The sequence below is a fragment of the Lentinus tigrinus genome (assembly GCF_003813185.1).
Source record: "Lentinus tigrinus ALCF2SS1-7 unplaced genomic scaffold L226scaffold_52, whole genome shotgun sequence".
Taxonomy (NCBI): Eukaryota; Fungi; Basidiomycota; class Agaricomycetes; order Polyporales; family Polyporaceae; genus Lentinus; species Lentinus tigrinus.
The window spans coordinates 145,376-163,417 of NW_027137961.1; the positions used below are offsets into that span (position 1 = coordinate 145,376).

Here is an 18,042-nt window from a genome sequence, read left to right on the forward strand (position 1 = left end):
CGTCGTACTCAAAGGTGCCAGTAGAGGATAACTATGTACACTATTCTTTTGTCCGATTTCATTGTTCACTAATTATGTAATCAATAGCGGGCGATTGTTGGTTCCAGTCCGGATCGGAGGCCAGCCGAGGATGGAGAGATCGCGTCGTGTGCCCAGGGGGCGGTGGGTATTCGATCGCGACGAAACTTACACGATGGCGGAAGCAGAGACGGGAGCCGATTTAAAACTCACCATAGACACGTTGGTCTACGAGAACCATGTCAAAGATGGTGAATAGAGGTGTGTTCTCGCCCTGGATGAGAGGCCGAATGCTGACAGGACTCGGAACCTGCGCATAGCTTCGACTTGATGTGTGTACTTCATACGCAACGATGAGTGGCGTCGCGCGCTGTTTCGAGGACACTGATGTACGTCTATGGCGTGCGTGTTGTATCCTTGGAAGCAATGCAGACCGCATCTGTCAATCAGGCAGCCGTCGTCGTTGTCCGCCTCCCACTTATCTCGAGTCCCGTCCCGCTCTGAACCGAATGACGCGTAGAGCTGTCTCTCGATCCAGCCTTATGACTGCCTCCCGAGTCTGTCGTCTCACCTTTCTACTGCATTTGCTCGGTGTGATGACCCCCGGTACTCCTTGGGACCTCCCCAATGACCTTCTACTCCCGTTCGTAATATGCTGATATCTCCATATTTGCTAAAAATCCCGGACCGGCACCGACGTGATCCGTACCACACGAACTATAGCGAACAACATGGTGGCCGGCGTTTTGGTACAAGGTCTGTCGAGCCCTTCCTCTAGCTCTTCAATCCGCCGCTCACCACAGTGTCCACACTGGCAGGGCGTCGTGCTGTGCACTCAAGCCGTGCTGTGTTGCTCTAAACTACGTCACAAAGTTCCATGGATCCCTCTGACAGGAGTACATGCCGTGTCTATATTGCGTTCATTACTACGCCTTCGTAGTCCTGACAGTTGACTAGGACCGACATGGCGGTCCCAGCGCAAGCTCGACTGTCGGCACGTCAACTTCAAGCCCCGGCGTATCAGCTGAATGCGAACTATGGGCTTCTTCCGTATATCCGGTTGAAAACCTGTTCTATCGTGAGTGAGATACGGTCCTTCTCCATCCCCATCCCCTTTCAGCGCCGAGTGACAACGTCAACATACAGGGGTACCATCTCAGCGCTGACCGCAATGGCGTAACGTGGGAGGTGACCTACCCAACGCGGTCCTCAAGCTTCGACTTCCCTGCCTCGTCGCTACATATATTAAGCCTGCAAGGCAAGGTCTTATTACATCAATGCAAGTGCACTCCTGACGCAACCACTCAAAGCCGCACAGTGGACATGTCGTACTCGTACGGACACAGTGCGCTCATACGGAATCCCTCTAGAGTGTGAGCGACCCTCCTTCACCAGTACTCCTCGGCTTATAACTGAGTATATCACAGTCTTACCCAGAACTACTGCATTATGGCGTCTTCCGGTACGTCGCCTACAGATTAGGTGCTATGACGCTCATCAGACATCCTATTGCTAGCACTTCTGTGGTATGACTTCGGGTTGACGCTCACCGCGGAGATCGAACGAATATGGCGCCGCGAGTTCTCTTGCGTCTCGCTCGCCTATGTGTGCATGCGGTTCACCATGCTCATTGACAGGGCCACTCTAGTCCTGGGATTTCTGCTATGGGCCGCCGACAATGAGGTCAGTCAAAATTGCCTCTTGCACCTATGTCCCGGTCGCTCATGATGCGTCTACCAGACGTGCAGCATTATCACGCACATCAATGATGTGGGGTACATCCTGAACCTTCTTGCAACCGCCGGGATCGTCATAATCCGCGTCTACGGGATCTCCGCGAAGAACTGGAAGTGGCTTCCCATCGTCTTGCCGCTCAATCTCGTCCGCCCGATCTTGTACGCGGTGAGTGTTCATTGTGTTTGCTACTTTGCACCCGTCTGGTGACAATGGTTCCTAGATAGAGAGCGCACGGTACTTCCCCGTCCAGGGAGGTCCTCCCTTCGGATGCACTTATGACTACACCTTGCCCGAGGACGAGTTAGCGCAGTAAGTTGTAGTTTCTTAGTTGCCCCCTCTATGATGCTGCAATTGAATAAACTCATGGTTCCTTCCCCGCATAGTTGTAAGTTCCTTCCGATCCTTCATTGCGGCCTCGACACAGCCTGAAGCAGTGCAGTCACAACTGTAGCGGCTGCAACGATGGTTGCCTCTCATGGCATTCTCGTCTTTGTTACCCTGGTCAAGACATTCCGCATCCAGAAGCTCGCATGGAAAAGTGGCATGCACACTCCGCTAGCCACACTGCTACTCCGGGATGGTGAGTGGATATTCGACTGCATTCCACAATGGGCGCTGACGTGCCTTCGTCACTATCTCTAGGTATCCTATTCCTCATGTGCGTACTAGTCAGCTGACTGGACGGACAGAGATCTGACATAGCGTATAGATTGCTTGTGTTCAACGCCTTCGCGAACTTCTACGCAACCCCGGTATGTGTCAATCCTTCCTTGCTTCGCTCGAGTCGCGACGAAGTCTGACGACATGCATAGAAGGATGTATGTGTCCGCTCGCTTCTTCTCTCCCTTGCGACGCGTTGAACAGCCTATGATGCAACAGAGTGCTACGATCTTCCTCGTATGGCCTTACTTCTACGAAATGTGCGTAACATCCGAATCAGTCTCCATGTCGCTGCTAGGCTGAGATCTTTTCTAGCATCAACGTGATCATCCTGTCCCACTTCATCCTTGACCTTCGCGGACTCGCGGTTGAATCAACAGACGATACAAACTCGACACCAAGCCACGTCATCCAGTTCAAGGTGCCGAAAACTGGAACCGTCCGATGCGCTGCTGCCACGCCGGAAAGCTGAATACATCCTCCTCTGGAGGAAAGGCAACAATGGGGTGTGGCTCTTTTGGTAGCGCGTTCGAGGACTGAGCAAGTTGAGCCCATAATGTCATCGAAGCAGCCAAATTCCATCGTTGAAGGGGGATGAGACGTTATTATTCGAGCTTGGACTTTCCGAATTCTGTACAGCCATGGTTCGGAGCCCTTGCCCTCCTCGTCCCAAGTCGCCTCGTCTTGGTTCACCTTCGAGGCTTCGCCTGATCTTACGACATGGCAGTTTCAGCTCGGAGTCTGTGAAGCATACCTGGCGCCCCTGCTATTTGGTATCCTGCTACAGGAATGTCGTCGCAGATCCAAAGTGTATGTAATCTTTCTCAAGCTCCACTTTCCTCCAGCGCACTACGAGCACCATTTTCTAGGTCACATAGTCCTCGGAACGTAGTCCGATTGTCGGACTATGCGGCGGATTAGCCCGCGATCCCATCCTTAGCAACGCTCGTCGCCTTTTCCGGCTTCCCGTGATACGTGCGAAGTTGATGGTCACGCTGCTCACAGACCTCTCGAACATCAGCGACCTTCTGCGCGCATGCTCGAGCGGAGCCTGCGCATGCGAATGCAGGGTAGTAGCCGGCTGTACACCTGGATGCTAGCACGTCGCCAGCCCACGCACTGGTGGTGCATCGGTGCATCGCTTCGGATCGTGTCACTCGGGCGGATTGGGGAACGTCCACTCATATATGAAGACCATGCTCGCCATCCTGTCAATTCTTCAGACTCAAGACCATTGTCCACCACACCCGTTTCCACATGATTTGCCTCGTCTACGTCGGCTTTGGCCTCCTCTGGTTTTCTCACGGTGTTTATGCTGCTCCGAGAAGCGTCGTTCCTAGTCCCCACTTTGTCCCTCTACATTCAACGCCATCCGACTCCGCTGTTACACTCACCTTAGCTCTTCCTCCGACCAATATCGAGGGTCTTCACACAGCCTTGTACGACGTAAGCAACCCTGCTAGCCCAAAGTATGGAAAGCATCTCTCGAAAGCCGAGGTCAGTGTCCATCCAGAAGCTCACATCGGTGATCATGCTCACCTACCAACAGGTCGAAGCATTTGTCGCCCCGAAGCCCGAGAGCATCAAGGCCGTGACAAATTGGCTCGCGACGCACGATCTCAAGCCAGAGGTAGTCTCGTCTTCGGGAGACATGCTCCGCATCAACCTTCCTGTCTCCACGGCCAACTCGCTCTTGAGCGCGAACTTCACCGAATTCCTAGACAAGAACACGCACACAACGTTGACCAGGACCTTGTCGATCACGATTCCTGCGGAGGTGGAGGACCACGTTCAGTTCGTCTTCCCTACCACGCAGTATGTCTCCACGTCGGCCGGTTGCGAGCCCACACTGATGTAGGACCGTGACATTAGGTTCATCTCGGCGCCGATCAGCAGCCGGCCTTCGGTTGAGGTGGTTCAGCCGCCCAAGTCGTTGTCCAAGAGAGCTACGCCGCCAGCCATGTGTTCTCAACAGATCTATCCGGAGTGCCTGCAAGACCTATACAACATCCCGACGGCTGCTGCGTCGGCATCGAACAACAGTCTCGCTGTTAGTGGCTACCTCAGCGAGATGGCTACCGAAGATGATCTCAGCGTACGTGGGGTCCGAGAAAGCAGTCAAGCGATGCTAATCGTGACGCACAGACCTTCTTCACTTCACTTAGGACGGATGTTGCCACGGCGCCGACGTTCGAGATCGTCTCCGTCGACAGTGGTATCACCTCCGGTAACGGTACTCTTGAGGCGGTGCGTGACCTTGTAGTCTCAGCTACTATCTTCATCCTAACCCCGCACATCAGAGCCTCGACATCCAGTACACCGTGGGCATAGCGACTGGCGTTCCGACCACGTTCTACTCTGTTGGCGATAGTTCAGCCACCGGCTTCATCGATCTCGTCAACTACTTCCTCGCCCAAGATGAGGTCCCATTGGTTCTCAGCACGAGCTACGGGTTCAACGAAATCGGATTCACCGGCTCCGAAGACGTTGCGCAGTAAGCTATTCTTGATATACAGCCCTAGGAACGCAGACTCACAGCAATGTAGGACATTCTGCAACGCGTACGCGCAACTCGGTGCCCGAGGCACGAGCGTTATATTCTGCTCTGGAGACAACGGCGTGTACAGCTTCGGGTACAATAGTCAATGCAGCGCCGCAGGGACTACTTTCGGCCCTACCTTCCCCAGCACCTGTCCTTTGTGCGCCCTCTTCTGTTCTCTCGTGCTCATGACGCTGACATGCTCGTAATCCTCGCAGCCTGACGTCCGTCGGCGGCACGCAAGGCATCAACCCCGAAGTTGTCGCGCCTTTCTCTTCTGGGGGCTTCTCCAACATCTTCGCGCGGCCAGACTACCAGTCCTCCGCGGTCTCCTCCTACCTCGCCGCCCTCGGCAGCACCAACTCTGGCTTGTACAACACGACCGGGCGCGGGTTCCCCGACGTCTCCGCGCAGGCGCTCAACTACCTCATCCGCGAGAGCGGCGCATGGGAGCTCGTCCTGGGCACGAGCGCGTCGACGCCGACGTTTGCGAGTATCGTCGCACTCCTCAACGATGAGCGGCTGAAGGCGGGCAAGGCCCCGCTCGGGTTCGTCAACCCGCTGCTGTACTCGCAGGGCGCGAATGCCTTCAATGATATCACGAACGGGACGAATAACGGGTGTGGGGCGGAGGGCTTCCCGGCGCTGGCTGGCTGGGATGCGGTACGTGTTTGTTCATCGTGTACCCTCTATTTCTGAACTGATTGCGTTACGACGTGACAGGCAACTGGGCTGGGTACGCCGGACTATTCCAAGCTGCTGAGCGTCGTGATGGCCGCAGCGCAGAGCACATAGTATTGGCAGATGTAAGCCTCTTGAATAGATGTCATACCTGATGCACCCGCGCGAGCTTCATGCAGACTGGCAGTATGAGCAGAGCACATGCATGCCAGCATTACCCGCGTCGCCACTTGAACATAGTTAGGCGTGTGCGCCGGCCTCCAAGCAGAGGCAGTACCGTGGACAGCCTGGACGACGTTTGGCCCGCGAGAGATTCGAAATGGCGAACGCGGGACACCGGGCCGGGAGACGATGACATCGTGGGGGATCGAGATTAGCGGGCGGTGCGCGCTGTGGCACGGCCGACAGTCCTTGGCACAATACCTGTTCTCTCCTTGTCTTCTACCACCACTGCTATTCCGCTAGGCTATACATCCCTCTCTCCGGCTAAAGCCAAGGTATATAGGTCGCGATCGTTGCTTGCTCTCGTCCCTCACTCTTATACCCGAACCATCACCCAGCAATCCGATTATCTCCTATACTTGAAGACATGTCCTACGGTGGTGTAAGTCCGCCTTTCGATCGTCTCGCCGCTCTATATGCGTGAAGAAACGCGTACAAGTATTCGCAAAGCTCACACGCTGCTCAGGGATACGGCGGCGGATACGGTGGCCAACAAGGTGGTGGCGGATATGGTGGAGGTGGATATGGTGGTCCTCCGGGATACGGTGGCGGAGGCCCAGGACCCGGCGGCTTCGCGCCCGCAGGGGCTGGCGCGCCTCCCGGCGCAGACCCTCAGTGAGTACTCACGCACTCCGTTATATTGAGATCAAAGTGCAAACGTTCGTACGCAGGCTATGGAGCTGGTTTTCTGCTGTCGATACCGACAGATCTGGGCACATCACGGTGACAGAGCTTCGTAAGTAACCACGCTTGGCCCTCCTGTCGGACTCAGCTCACGAGATAACGTAGAGAAGGCATTGATTAACGGCGACTGGAGTCGTGAGTAAAATGATCTCTCTCGGAAGTCTACTCGATTGCTCACGCCATGTGGCGATGAATTAGCCTTCGACCTTGATACTGTCAAACTTCTCATGACCATCTTCGTGAGTGCTCCTCTTGCTGCTCGCAATTGGTCTTTTTGACTTTGAGAACGTATCGTGCAGGACACGGATCGGAGCGGAACGATTGGCTTCAACGAGTTCTCCGGTCTCTGGAAGTACATCAAGGACTGGCAGAACGTCTACCGCCACTTCGATAGGGACAACTCGGGCTCGATCGATGGTCAAGAGCTCCAGCAGGCTCTCCATCAGTTCGGCTACAACTTGTCGCCGCAGCTTCTACGCCTCGTCGAGGCCAAGTACGGTAAGCATATACTAGTCCATTTGTTTCCCGTTGCCCCATCCCTGCACATATGCGCCCTTCTACGACCTTTGACGCCGCCACCACGCATACATCCCCTTCCCCAATATACCGTCCAGCCTATATGCGCATACACAGTCTTCTGCTTTTCGCCCCCTTTCCGCGCCATACACATCGTCTTCCCCTCAAATCTGAGCACGAGCACGCGACTGACCGGTCTCCCCTCACGGGGTAGACTTCGCCACAGGATCGGGCCCAAGTGCACGCCACGGCGCACCCCCGCAGGGGATCACGTTCGACCGATTCGTGCGCGCGTGCGTCGTCATCAAGCAGATCACGGAGACGTTCCAGAAGCTGGACACGGACCGCGATGGATGGGTGCAGATCAACTACGAGCAGTTCATGCACACCGTGCTCAGCTTGCCGTGAGCGCCTGCGTCGGCCCCATTTCCCGTGTTCAAGTCGTGGCACTGGCCGGAAATGGTGGACATTCGCGAGGGAGGAGAATCGTGACATACGATGTATGCTCGCATGCGTATGCGCGCGAAGAGGAAAGAGAAGTCTATATGGTAATGTACTCCTTGGATACTTGACTGATGTCTTCATGTATCATGTTTGGCGAAAACCAATTGTATCCTCCAGATGACACGGCCTGCGAGATATCCGAGACGGACAACAAGCATCCACATGTATGGCAGCCGGACGCGGTGCTCGTCCCGTCTCCTAACCTTTGTGACTTTGGCCCCTCCGAAAAGAACGGCACCTCGAGCTTGCTGCTGGAGGTTGGGCGACTTCAAAGCCCCTTGGAGGCGGGATGATCTCCTCACCCTGTGGGGCTTCTCGCGAGGGCTTCTGTCACCTACGATAATGTGCCCGCTTCTACCCCTAGCCGTGCGGCGCTCTAGCAACTGCCAACCTGGCGGGGGGACTGGGATCCACAGGCAGGCAGATCGACTGCATCTGCACCAGAAACGAGACTCGCCTGCGGGAAGACAGATGTCTCACAACCCTTCCAGTAAGATAGACAGCAACAGCACAACATACAATACACACAGTACATATATCACCTCGACATCGTATAACGTACAGCACAGCAGATAGAACAACACAAAAGAACTGTACAGGACGAGAGAAATGCCGTACGTAGCCGGGATACAGGAGCAATAGCTAGAGCAAATCGGTCCGAGACGATATATAGACAGGTGCCAGAAACCGGAACGATACTTACCCAAGAGTAGGCTGAGGTGTCTGTCATGCGACGACGCGGCTCACGCGACGACACGCACTGCCAGCTCGTGCACCAAGTCGCCGTCACCGCCGTCGCTATCATCCTCGTCATCGTCACCGCCGTCGCTATCATCCTCAGCCAACTCGCACACTGCGAGCTGCTGCGGATCGATGAGATACACCGGCATGCCGGGAGGGTGGCGGACGCGGATGTAGCGTAAGAAAGTGGCGATTGCCCGAGAACGAGACAACGGATCGCCGTTGTGCTCGCATCGGGTACTGTGCAGCGACGAGGCAACGGAGTCGGAGGAGTTGCTGGAGACAGAACAACGCCGGTCGCTGTGGCGCAGCTTGCGGGCCTGCTTTATTGTCGAGGATATGTCCGTTATCGATGGCGTCGCTGGAGGGACACAGGTCGAGACGGCGATGGAGACAGGGAGAGCTACAGGCACGACAGCATCGGGAGCTGGGAAATCATCAGGCGACGCTGACGCGGCTTCGTTGAGTGGCGTGGCGACCTGTTGAACCGCCTGCTCTCCCATGTTCGCGGGGTCAATGGGCTGTACCGGGGCAGGTAGAGTGTGCGAGTTGTCCGCCGCTACATCACCTGCTGTTCGTCAGTCAAAAATCACGGTGAGGGCATGGAGAAAGCGCTGACCTGAAGGGTGAGCGCCCTCCCCACCCGCCTCTCGCTGGTCTCTTTCAGCAGCTAGCCTTTGCCGTTCTCGCATACTGGTCGTCTGTGTATGGGAAAGTGAGTCACCTAACCAGCTGCGCGTGCAACAGTGGACATACCGAGATCTCTGAACGAATTTCTCTCACGTCCTGGCATATCTTGCGCATCTTTCGCGTCAAGCCTCTGAGCCAATTGGTGAAGTCTTCGATATAATTCTTGGCGGCAAGGGTCCGGAGCCGAGTCTCCTCTGCACTGGCCCGATGCCTGGATACGTGGGGTCAGCAACTTTTAAAGCGTCAGCAGTCAGACTGTTTACGCACCACGCTAGTTTCGTCCGGAAGTCATCAGCGGCGTCTACAGGAACAAGTCCTTCTTCCTTGCAGGAGAGAAGAAGGCCATCCGTGTCGTCTAGCATGTCGAACATCGTGTGCAAGTTCTTCGAGGGCAACTGCGTGTTGACAAAGGACCATGTGCCCAGGAGAGCAAGGACGATGCTGAGCACTCCGAGGAGGATGCTCCACAGCGACTGGAAGTCCATCATTACCAGCACGGAGGGGTAGGCGTATGTGGGGAGGGGCAGCTATGAGTGGCGTAGTTGAAAGGCGGTGTAAACTCGGGTGGCGAAGGAGGGAACAAGGAGGAGATTGACCCGGCTGGGCAGGCTGTACATATATACCGATATGCACTGGCAGACTCGTGGACGGCATGCGCATCAGAAGAAGACAAACATCGGACTGAGCGCAGGATGACACACCCCCACTACTAACATGATCTCAAGCCACTGGCAGCCCATGGATGATTGGATACCGCCAGTCCGGGAGCTCCTTGCCCGAGAGCAGGAGATCGCGTTAGTAGTCTCACGGACATATGCATCTGTATGTTGTCGGGTAGCACTGCATCCAATATTAGCATTTGCATCCTCAACAACAGTGCTCACTCGATCGGGGTATGAGAGAGTCGCCATCGTTGCTAGGCGGAAGGCCGCGGCCGGGTGAACCTGGAACATAGGAAGGCGAAAACAAAGGAGGAGACGCCCACGGCAATTGGGCCGAATGCCACAATTGGCAACTTAGGACTTTGTTCGCACACTGTCACTGGCTAGTTCATGTACGTCCGACGAGCCAAACCTGGTTACTGGTCCCCTTCCCGTCTCGACCATCCAGAAGCCAGCAAGTAGATGGTGGATACCAGCAAACTGCCTAGCTATGCTTTTTTGTCTCCGGAGACTGCACAACGACAGGAGGAACGGACTCGGAAAGGGGGTTACAAGCTGATACCTTCCGAAGTCAAGTGGAGGGAACGTCAACCCGACCTTCACAGGAGAGGATACACCCTCAGGCGACGATACCACAAGGACTGGGAGCCTTCATGGCAAGGAACAAACATAGATGCAGATTTTTGCGAAGACTCCATCCTCCTCATGGTACGTACGCACGTTGAGTTTGCTGAACCTAAACGCGACTGACTACTTCTTGTAGAAAGCACAAGTGATTGATGCCACGCGTGCTGATGGAACTCTGGTGGCCATCAAGAGCATCCCCGCCGGAAGCCGTGAAGTAGAAATTGCCCAATTCCTAACGTCCCTCCGACATCCGGAAAACCACTGCGTACCCGTGCTCGATGTCATCCCCGACTCCCTCTACCCTGGCCGTAGTCTCCTAGTTATGCCATACCTCCGGCCTTTCAACGATCCCGAGCTGGCTATCGTAGGCGACGTCATCGACTTCGTGAGCCAAATGCTCGAGGTACGTGGGCCAAACCACCGTCGCGATTCTTGACCCTGAATCATGATTAGGGTCTCGCATTCATGCATGCAAACAATGTCGTACATCGGTGATCTATTTTTCCTCCGCGAATATAGTAGCCGTACTGATACCGTTTAAAAGAGACATCGCCGCGCTCAACGTCATGATGGATGGATCCCCACTCTACCCGCGCGGCCACCATCCAGTCCATCGGAGCTATTCCTTAGACATCATCAACGAAGTGAAGCCATTACCTCGCGCGGACAATCCCGTGCGGTACTACTACATCGACTTCGGCCTCTCAGAGCGTTTCTCCCCGGGCGCGTCGTCGTTGGTGGTTGGAGATGTAGGTCGCGACGCTGAGGTTCCCGAATTGTCGTCAACAGTTCCATATGACGGCTATAAAGCCGACATATATGCTCTCGGAAACCTATTCTATAAAGAGCTCGTTCAGGTGCGCTGTTGGCGGTTGTCTACTCTGTTGACCACTTGAGTTGACTTCGACGTAGAATCACAATAACGTGGACTTCTTGATGGAGTTGATCGAACCTATGAAGCAGCGCGAACCAGCGGCAAGACCCTCCGCTCATAAACTGGTTTCAAACTTCAAAGAAATCCGGGATCGCCAAAGTCCCTCTTCCTACCGTTGGCGACTGGGATCCAAGTCAGAACCAGCCTACGAGCGAATGTTCAACGATACTGTGGCCGTCGCACGGGAGGGCCTGAGCCAACTACGGCGACTAGTCAAGTAACGCTGTACCTCCATCTCATGTGAGCATCATATTCCTTTTAAGTAGGCGTTCAGCTAATATTACTATACTAGTGAACTCCCAATGGTATGACCGCCCCGGTTGTGTATTGTTATCATTGCTTTCGACACCCGCATATGCTACGTTCTCAAAGCTCTGTACTCCTCCATAGTAATCTGTATCTTTATCCGTTGCGCGAGACGCGATCGGACCTTGCGATCTTGAAGATCAATGCTTGCAAGTCCCGTAGCATGTAGGCGCCCGAGGACTTCATCCTCAGCCCAGGTGCGGAACGATCCCCGTCACTTCGTTGAGTGATGAATCATGGGTGAATTTTCCTCGTATTATCTGAGTAGGGCACAGGAAAGCGACGTATGCGCGACATGCGAGGACGTTTTTCTGCTCTCCTTCCAGGAGGTCCCCATACCCATTCCACTGCAGGAAACCTTCAAGCTCCCGCTCCGTCAGAGTCAGCAGTCACTTTCGTCATAAACACAACAACACAATAACGTACAGGGCAAGGGTACAAGTACAAGAATGTTTGGCCCTTGGATACGACATGGACAACAGCACGTGACAATACGACAACAACTCGCGAGACTCGCAACCGCGTACACATTGGCATTCGATAGAGATATCCCCACGATGGATGAACGTGAAGACTAGCAACAAAATGTCGATTATGCTTACCCCTGGTGTTCTGCTTGTGGGCAGAAGAGCCAAGGCGATCTGTGCCCTAAAGACTCTAGATGCGACTACGACAAGTAGCAGATTCGAGTCACGCAGGCAGATGGACGTGCACCGTGACCGGATTGCTGTCCTCCCACTGAGGGTAAACGAGGTGCTTCGACTTCTCTGAGGATGCCGCGGTCGATGGTGGCAACGCGCTCGGGTGGGCGGCCATGTGAGGGATTGTGGTAGTCGTAGAACGGAAGAACCGGGTGAACGATCTGAGCCGACCGACGATCCCATGTCGTTTCTGATGCTCGACTGCAGTACCATCGTGGTCACTTTCGGTCTTGTTGGATCGACACAGCACTACTCTCGTGGCGGGGCGTAGGTCGGTAGTCGGTGTACGATAGGCTATTGGTGGGAGAAGTTGGTGGTGCGGCAACTTATCGAGGCTCTTGCTATCCGCATTCGTATGAGGAACAGCAGCGGCGCAGATAGAGCCGGGGATGGAGGTGTGCATAGGGAATGTTGGCGGTGTGATACAGTCCGATGAAGGATCCGGGTCGTCCGAGTGAATAGCGCTGACTTGTTTCGCCATCGCTGCGCTGATCGGACGATCCGGCAATATCAGGTTGGAAACTTCCTCTGCAGAGAGGTCAGGTTGGACATTACGACTATGGGCGGGGAGTCTCACCTCGGCGCGCAAACTGGACGAGCGTAAGGTTGGTAGTGCAACCCATGCTCGTCAACCGCTGTCTTCCTTCAGAGCTAGTGGCCTGATGTCCTCACAGTTAGACTTGGAAGAGACATAGATGTGCTCCACTTACGGCGATCTGGGCACGGATGCCACTCAAGGTGTCCATGACATCCGATATCCTCCCCGACAAGCCCGCCATCCACAGCCTCCACTCGTGCCACCGCCCGTTGATGTTATACACAGTAGCCCTGTACTGATCCGCGCGGAGTTTCGCGCTATGTGGTGCATAGTGCGTGAGATGAGATGGCACGGCGCAGGCACTGAGTAGTACGTACGACCAGATGCGAGTGTGGAAGAAGCGGTCGTAGTACGCATAGGTGATCGTTCCTTCGGCGAGTGCGGAGTGTAGGAGCCCTTCTGTTTCGGAAAGAAGGACGTCCAGCTCTCGCATCTTGGACGACGGCATTGCATTCTTCAGCCAAGTCCAGAGCTGCGGAACCAGAAACACGGTGCCAATCAGGCTCGCCACGAACCCCCACGTCTCGATGCCCATGCTAGTACTTGACATGGTGATATGCCAGCTATAAGCTGCAAAGTGGGAGCGAAATCAGAGATGACGGCGGACAGGGCAAGAGAGGACAGTTGTTGTCAGTGTGGAGGAGGTACAGAAATTGAGGGAATTCATCGCATCCAGGTGTGATTGTGCACATATAACTTGAGCAGGGGGCACTAGCTGCATCGTGTCCGGAACGTGGGCAAAGGGCGCACATGCAGCAGAAAGCAAGGGGATACGCACGGATATGCATCGGCCAAGGCCATCTCGGACGCAATACATCCTCCATCGTGCTTGCCACCAGCATGAGCACTGGTCTGTCCCGCCGATGGGCGTACGCGTCCAAGCTGTTGTTATCACGCACACGGGCGTTCCAGCGTGCTCGAACATACTTGCCAAATCGGGCAGTCCACGCACCGACCACGTTGAACGGCCCATCGCTCCAGCGCTCTTCGCAGCTCCGTTCTCCGCTCCCATCTTGCTTCTGCTCAGACTATGCTCGCCGCTGGCCAACAAAAAAGGTTTCCCCGACATGCGGTATTGAGCGATGATGAAGTCGCCCGTACCGCCCGTACCACCGAACTCGGCGCCTACAATCTCATCCCATCCGAGCTTTTCTGGCAGGCAAGATACCGTTACCTAGAGCAACATGGTTACCTCTTGAGACCCAGATATACACCTGGCTGGAGTCCGTCATGGACAGGCACAAATCTCGATCCTACATTTTGCGAGGATTCTATTCTCTCGATGGTCGGTGAACATTATTGATTTACTGTGGACTACTAACCATCCACGGGTGTAGACTGACGATGTCATGGACGCCAAACGTCGTAGCGACAACAATCTTGTGGCCATTAAGTCTACCATGAAAACAGAGGAGATACGCATTGCCCAATATTTGTCGTCTATCCGGGACTCCCAGAACCACTGTGTACCGGTCCTCGACGTCTTCGCAGACCCCTTCAACCCTCAGCTGCTTCTCCTTGTCATGCCTTATCTGAGACAATTCAACGATCCAAATTTTGGTTTCGTCGGTGAGGTGATCGACTTCATGGACCAGTCATTAGAGGTACGTGACCGCGATCGCCAGCGTCAGAGCCACATTAACAGGAAGGCAGGGGCTTGCCTTCCTGCACCGAAACCTTGTAGCGCATCGGTAAGTCGTGTCGCAACACATCATATCATTTTAAAACACGTATGCGTTACAGTGATATCGCCGTCCAAAATCTCATGATGGATGCGAGGCCGTTATATCCCCAAGGACACCACCCCGTCAAGCGGAACCACACGCCAGACGGCATGTACAGGATCTCTCCCCTTTCTCGGACGGACCGGCCAGTACGATACTACTACATCGACTTTGATCTTTCCGTCCGCTTCCCCGTCGGAGGTTCCACATACGTCGTCGGAGACGTCGGACGGGACACGGACGTCCCGGAGTTGTCCGAAGACATTCCCTACGACGCCTTCAAAGTAGACGTCTTCGCACTCGGAAACCTATTCTACAAGGAATTCTTCCTGGTGAGTTGAGTCGTGTCCCCCTCACCCTCGGCGCAACCTCCGCAACCTCGCGGAGCTGACGGCCATGGTAGCAATTCAACAGCTTGGACTGGATGTCCGAGCTACTCATCAACATGAGGCAACCCCAACCGAAAGCGCGGCCAACGATCGACGAAGCAGTCGCCCTCTGGAAGGGCATCAAGGCGACACTCCCGAGCTCTTCGTATCGCCAACGGCTCAGCTCGAGGTCGGAGCCGGCTATCGAGCGCGCCTTCAACGACACGGTCGCCGCAGCATGGAACGGGCTGTACTCCCTGAAGAAGCTCGTCCACTAAGTGTCTCTATTAGTGGTTTGTGGTAAGTGCTCCAATGCCATTGCGAGCCTCGGGACTCCCTCACGCCTGTCAACAGGTGTATTATCTGTCGTACAATTATTTGCTGCTTTCGAACGTCATCGGTCTTGCTTTCGTGTTTGTCGATGCTCCACCTCTTCCGAAATTCCTATGTACTTTGGTGCGCGCTCTACTATACTACGGCTCTTTGAGGTTGCAGGTAGGTCTCTCGCCTTGGTGCTCCACAATGAGACTAACATGTTGAATCTCGCAGGTCAGGCCATGTACCTATCGACTACTGTTGAATAAACTTGATAAATGTTCACGCTTGCCTGTGCGTCGGCGTGGTGCATACGCCGCAAGCCCTCCGTCCTCTATGGGTGAGCTCAAGCTTGATGCCGAATTATTCTCAATTTAGTACGTGTAATCTCTTTCGCGAAACCGCTCAAGGTGTCTGAAAGCGCGATCGCAATCTACAGAGTGGTGGAGGGGAGATTGCCGTTGCGTAACACGCACGCCTTCTTCGCACCGGCCCGATAGGCGTGCATGCTGCATCATGCATGGTGGTACGGGCGGTCCTGTCATTTGGGGATAAATGAGCGCGTACTGCTCAGGCTCATTCCCATGCGCGTAAAAAGCCGCGTGAGTACAGGATCGGCATGTGCCTGGCGTCATGCGTCACCCCTGGCCGATGAGGAGAACTGCTCGTGCTCCGCCACAGCGAGATGACGCGTCGAGCGATGCATCTCACTCTGCCCGGCACCGGATTGCGCATCCTATGAATGACTCAGGCGAAGGACATGCGTGGGGGACACTGGGACAGGCAGGCAGATGGACTGCATCCACCCCAGAAACGAGACTCGTCTGCTGAGCTGGAACAACGTAGAGGTCATACATTCCCTCTTGTAAGACAGACAGCAACAGCACAACAGACAATACATCTATCACCTCGACATCGTATAGCGTACAGGTTAGCAGAGGGACAATATACGACAGAACAGAACAGGATGAGGGAAATGGGATACGTAGCCGACACTAGTACAATAGATAGGCACGAGTCCGAGACGATATACAGATAGGTGGAGTGCAAATGGAGGTGTCACGACGACGTAGCTCACGCCATGGCGGGCACGGCTAGCTCGTCCACCCAGTCATCGTCGCTACTCTCGCTGTCGTCCTCAGTCAGCTCGCACGCGGCAAGCTGCTTCGGATCGACGAAGTAGACCGGAAGACTAGGAGACCCACGAGCGCGGGTATAGCGTAAGAAGGTGGCCATTGCCCTAGCGCGAGAGATCGGGTTGCTCTTGCACTTCCATCGGATGCTATGCAACGACGACACAACGGAGCCGGATGAGTTGCTAGAGACAGAACAACGTCGGTCGCGGTGGAGCAACTTGGGCGGCTGTTTTATTGTCGGGACTTTAGTCGTTATCGATGGTATCCCAGGAGGCAAGGCACGGGTGGCGGAAGCGGGGATAGATGACACGTTCTGCATCTCGGGAGTAGACGGTGGCAAGGACCTTGTGAGTGGGGTGGCGACCAGTACGGGCGGCTGCTGGGCGACCTCTGCAGAGCCAGGATCTCGCGACACCGTCACAGAACCCAGATCGCCTACTGCGCCACTGTCTGCAAGTCATGAGCTATGCACGCTCGACGTGAGATTGCGCACAACACTGACCTGCAGGGCGATCCTCATGCGCTGCTGCCTCGCGCTCGCGTATCTGAGCCGCTAGCCGTTCTCGTTCGCGGATACTGCTTGTCTTCATGCCAACCCCGGGTGAGCCACTGTCATAGGAGAGTGAGATGCGAGACATACTGAGATCTCCGCCCGGATTTCCCTAACGTCCTGACAGATTTGATTAATGTCCCGTGTCAGACCCTTGAGCCAGTTGGCAAAGTCTTCCTTGCGATTCTTTGCAGCAAGGGTTTCCAGACGAACCTCATCCGCACGGCTGCGGAGCCTGGCATGGGCAAATACGGTTGAGTGATAGGCACGAGTGGAGAGAGAACCTGCGCACGTACAAACTCAGTTTCTGGCGGAAGTCGTCTGCGGCGTCGCTCGGGACTAGCCCTTCTTCGCTGCAGGATAGCAGGAGCTCGTTAGCGTCCTGTAGCAGCCCAGACATACTATGCAGTCTGTTGGACGGCAGCCTATTGTTGATGAACCTGAAGATCCCCTGGATCGCCATACAGATGCTGAGCACCCCGAGAGCGATGTTCCAGATGGAGTCAAAGGCAGCCATCGTGAGATGCAGCACGCTATGTGCAAGTGGCGCGAGTCAATCGGGGGCAGTGCTCTCGATGCAGGATACTTGGGATGATGAGGGGAAGGAAAGCAGCTGGAAAACGATACAATCAGACGGGCCTGTGTTTTATACACCCAGGAACGTCTTCCAGGAAAACCCCGTGGATCGCATGTGCATCAGAATTCGGTGAGCGCCGTATGTGCAGGTATAAGAACGCAAGGCCCGAGGCGATGCCTTCGATGTCACGTTCCTCTTCCTACGTGAGCCTCGAGGAGGTATGGCCGCAGCGGCAGTTTGTGATGGCCCAACCGTCGTGTCATCATGGGTACTACGAGTACTGCTGGATCTCAGTCATCATAGTTAGCATCTGCATGTCATTCGCTTGCTCACAGAATAGGTACAGATTGCCACTTGGTTGCCATGTCTTCCTGCCTGCAAGGACGCATGATGGGTCGCGATATGAAGAACAACAATTCGACAAGAAAAGACTCCTGAGCCTGGACTCGGTGCTGGGAGAGCGCCGCGGGTTTTGCCGAGTATCCGGTTTTGGAGACTTTGATGGTCCTCGTGTTTGCCAGTGTAGGTTACTCACTGCCATGCATGTCCTGC

General features: G+C 54.9%; 9 protein-coding genes across 9 annotated transcripts; 5 read left to right on the plus strand and 4 right to left on the minus strand.

Moving 5' to 3' along the window:
- Positions 1-1,341: 1,341 nt before the first annotated feature.
- On the plus strand, positions 1,342-3,334 carry L226DRAFT_599107 (uncharacterized protein; the record flags this gene model as incomplete). Its single annotated transcript, XM_067685662.1, has 11 exons — positions 1,342-1,391; positions 1,446-1,480; positions 1,535-1,701; positions 1,759-1,920; positions 1,976-2,064; positions 2,139-2,140; positions 2,207-2,335; positions 2,398-2,413; positions 2,465-2,507; positions 2,620-2,675; positions 2,731-3,334. 11 exons carry the CDS (start codon positions 1,342-1,344, stop codon positions 2,885-2,887), a joined length of 906 nt encoding a protein of 301 aa, XP_067529608.1. The 3' UTR covers positions 2,888-3,334.
- A 338-nt stretch (positions 3,335-3,672) lies between these two features.
- On the plus strand, positions 3,673-5,749 carry L226DRAFT_472423 (family S53 protease; the record flags this gene model as incomplete). Its single annotated transcript, XM_067676465.1, has 8 exons — positions 3,673-3,912; positions 3,965-4,242; positions 4,288-4,510; positions 4,561-4,662; positions 4,716-4,909; positions 4,962-5,114; positions 5,173-5,617; positions 5,678-5,749. The coding sequence occupies 8 exons, from the start codon at positions 3,673-3,675 to the stop codon at positions 5,747-5,749; spliced, it is 1,707 nt and encodes a 568-aa protein (XP_067529609.1).
- A 59-nt stretch (positions 5,750-5,808) lies between these two features.
- Positions 5,809-7,532, plus strand: L226DRAFT_309219 (EF-hand). Its single transcript, XM_067673776.1, has 8 exons — positions 5,809-6,132; positions 6,196-6,239; positions 6,324-6,472; positions 6,529-6,593; positions 6,647-6,676; positions 6,740-6,780; positions 6,841-7,039; positions 7,284-7,532. The coding sequence occupies exons 2-8, from the start codon at positions 6,225-6,227 to the stop codon at positions 7,463-7,465; spliced, it is 681 nt and encodes a 226-aa protein (XP_067529610.1). The 5' UTR covers positions 5,809-6,132; positions 6,196-6,224; the 3' UTR covers positions 7,466-7,532.
- Positions 7,533-8,220: 688 nt separating this feature from the next.
- Positions 8,221-9,632, minus strand: L226DRAFT_309565 (uncharacterized protein). The gene is made up of 4 exons (XM_067673778.1): positions 9,260-9,632; positions 9,059-9,203; positions 8,922-9,003; positions 8,221-8,861 (listed from the first exon to the last, which is right to left on the minus strand). Exons 1-4 carry the CDS (start codon positions 9,478-9,480, stop codon positions 8,305-8,307), a joined length of 1,005 nt encoding a protein of 334 aa, XP_067529611.1. The 5' UTR covers positions 9,481-9,632; the 3' UTR covers positions 8,221-8,304.
- Positions 9,633-10,027: 395 nt separating this feature from the next.
- L226DRAFT_494930 (uncharacterized protein) lies at positions 10,028-11,631 on the plus strand. The gene is made up of 6 exons (XM_067677503.1): positions 10,028-10,362; positions 10,418-10,684; positions 10,735-10,772; positions 10,826-11,138; positions 11,194-11,455; positions 11,508-11,631. Exons 1-5 carry the CDS (start codon positions 10,117-10,119, stop codon positions 11,434-11,436), a joined length of 1,107 nt encoding a protein of 368 aa, XP_067529612.1. The 5' UTR covers positions 10,028-10,116; the 3' UTR covers positions 11,437-11,455; positions 11,508-11,631.
- A 437-nt stretch (positions 11,632-12,068) lies between these two features.
- L226DRAFT_309580 (uncharacterized protein) lies at positions 12,069-13,697 on the minus strand. The gene is made up of 4 exons (XM_067673779.1): positions 13,599-13,697; positions 12,933-13,535; positions 12,800-12,881; positions 12,069-12,750 (listed from the first exon to the last, which is right to left on the minus strand). The coding sequence occupies exons 2-4, from the start codon at positions 13,368-13,370 to the stop codon at positions 12,212-12,214; spliced, it is 1,059 nt and encodes a 352-aa protein (XP_067529613.1). The 5' UTR covers positions 13,371-13,535; positions 13,599-13,697; the 3' UTR covers positions 12,069-12,211.
- L226DRAFT_309587 (uncharacterized protein) lies at positions 13,145-13,697 on the minus strand. The gene has a single exon (XM_067673780.1). The coding sequence runs from the start codon at positions 13,660-13,662 to the stop codon at positions 13,384-13,386; it is 279 nt and encodes a 92-aa protein (XP_067529614.1). The 5' UTR covers positions 13,663-13,697; the 3' UTR covers positions 13,145-13,383.
- Positions 13,698-13,822: 125 nt separating this feature from the next.
- L226DRAFT_540208 (kinase-like protein) lies at positions 13,823-15,483 on the plus strand. Its single transcript, XM_067681823.1, has 7 exons — positions 13,823-14,105; positions 14,158-14,424; positions 14,474-14,511; positions 14,564-14,876; positions 14,948-15,212; positions 15,267-15,407; positions 15,462-15,483. Exons 1-5 carry the CDS (start codon positions 13,851-13,853, stop codon positions 15,188-15,190), a joined length of 1,116 nt encoding a protein of 371 aa, XP_067529615.1. The 5' UTR covers positions 13,823-13,850; the 3' UTR covers positions 15,191-15,212; positions 15,267-15,407; positions 15,462-15,483.
- A 573-nt stretch (positions 15,484-16,056) lies between these two features.
- Positions 16,057-17,884, minus strand: L226DRAFT_563618 (uncharacterized protein). Its single transcript, XM_067683573.1, has 5 exons — positions 17,824-17,884; positions 17,210-17,770; positions 17,004-17,148; positions 16,866-16,947; positions 16,057-16,813 (listed from the first exon to the last, which is right to left on the minus strand). The coding sequence occupies exons 2-5, from the start codon at positions 17,428-17,430 to the stop codon at positions 16,302-16,304; spliced, it is 960 nt and encodes a 319-aa protein (XP_067529616.1). The 5' UTR covers positions 17,431-17,770; positions 17,824-17,884; the 3' UTR covers positions 16,057-16,301.
- Positions 17,885-18,042: the final 158 nt, after the last annotated feature.

Excerpts from the sequence above, each read along its gene's own strand:
- L226DRAFT_309219 (XM_067673776.1), top strand. Across the intron at positions 6,473-6,528 it reads CCTCCCGGCGCAGACCCTCA|GCTATGGAGCTGGTTTTCTG; the intron begins GTGAGTACTCAC and ends GTTCGTACGCAG. Across the intron at positions 6,594-6,646 it reads CATCACGGTGACAGAGCTTC|AGAAGGCATTGATTAACGGC; the intron begins GTAAGTAACCAC and ends GAGATAACGTAG.
- L226DRAFT_309565 (XM_067673778.1), bottom strand. The coding sequence starts at position 9,480 with ATGATGGACTTCCAGTCGCTGTGGAGCATCCTCCTCGGAGTGCTCAGC. Across the intron at positions 9,204-9,259 it reads TTCCGGACGAAACTAGCGTG|GCATCGGGCCAGTGCAGAGG; the intron begins GTGCGTAAACAG and ends CCACGTATCCAG. Across the intron at positions 8,862-8,921 it reads GGAGGGCGCTCACCCTTCAG|CGGCGGACAACTCGCACACT; the intron begins GTCAGCGCTTTC and ends CAGGTGATGTAG.
- L226DRAFT_494930 (XM_067677503.1), top strand. The coding sequence starts at position 10,117 with ATGGTGGATACCAGCAAACTGCCTAGCTATGCTTTTTTGTCTCCGGAG. Across the intron at positions 10,685-10,734 it reads TCGTGAGCCAAATGCTCGAG|GGTCTCGCATTCATGCATGC; the intron begins GTACGTGGGCCA and ends AATCATGATTAG. Across the intron at positions 11,139-11,193 it reads TCTATAAAGAGCTCGTTCAG|AATCACAATAACGTGGACTT; the intron begins GTGCGCTGTTGG and ends ACTTCGACGTAG.
- L226DRAFT_309580 (XM_067673779.1), bottom strand. The coding sequence starts at position 13,370 with ATGTCAAGTACTAGCATGGGCATCGAGACGTGGGGGTTCGTGGCGAGC. Across the intron at positions 12,882-12,932 it reads GCATCCGTGCCCAGATCGCC|GCCACTAGCTCTGAAGGAAG; the intron begins GTAAGTGGAGCA and ends TGAGGACATCAG. Across the intron at positions 12,751-12,799 it reads CGTCCAGTTTGCGCGCCGAG|AGGAAGTTTCCAACCTGATA; the intron begins GTGAGACTCCCC and ends ACCTCTCTGCAG.
- L226DRAFT_309587 (XM_067673780.1), bottom strand. The coding sequence starts at position 13,662 with ATGCTGGTGGCAAGCACGATGGAGGATGTATTGCGTCCGAGATGGCCT.
- L226DRAFT_540208 (XM_067681823.1), top strand. The coding sequence starts at position 13,851 with ATGCTCGCCGCTGGCCAACAAAAAAGGTTTCCCCGACATGCGGTATTG. Across the intron at positions 14,512-14,563 it reads CGAAACCTTGTAGCGCATCG|TGATATCGCCGTCCAAAATC; the intron begins GTAAGTCGTGTC and ends TATGCGTTACAG. Across the intron at positions 14,877-14,947 it reads TCTACAAGGAATTCTTCCTG|CAATTCAACAGCTTGGACTG; the intron begins GTGAGTTGAGTC and ends CGGCCATGGTAG.
- L226DRAFT_563618 (XM_067683573.1), bottom strand. The coding sequence starts at position 17,430 with ATGGCTGCCTTTGACTCCATCTGGAACATCGCTCTCGGGGTGCTCAGC. Across the intron at positions 16,948-17,003 it reads AAATCCGGGCGGAGATCTCA|ACAAGCAGTATCCGCGAACG; the intron begins GTATGTCTCGCA and ends GTTGGCATGAAG. Across the intron at positions 16,814-16,865 it reads GCATGAGGATCGCCCTGCAG|ACAGTGGCGCAGTAGGCGAT; the intron begins GTCAGTGTTGTG and ends CATGACTTGCAG.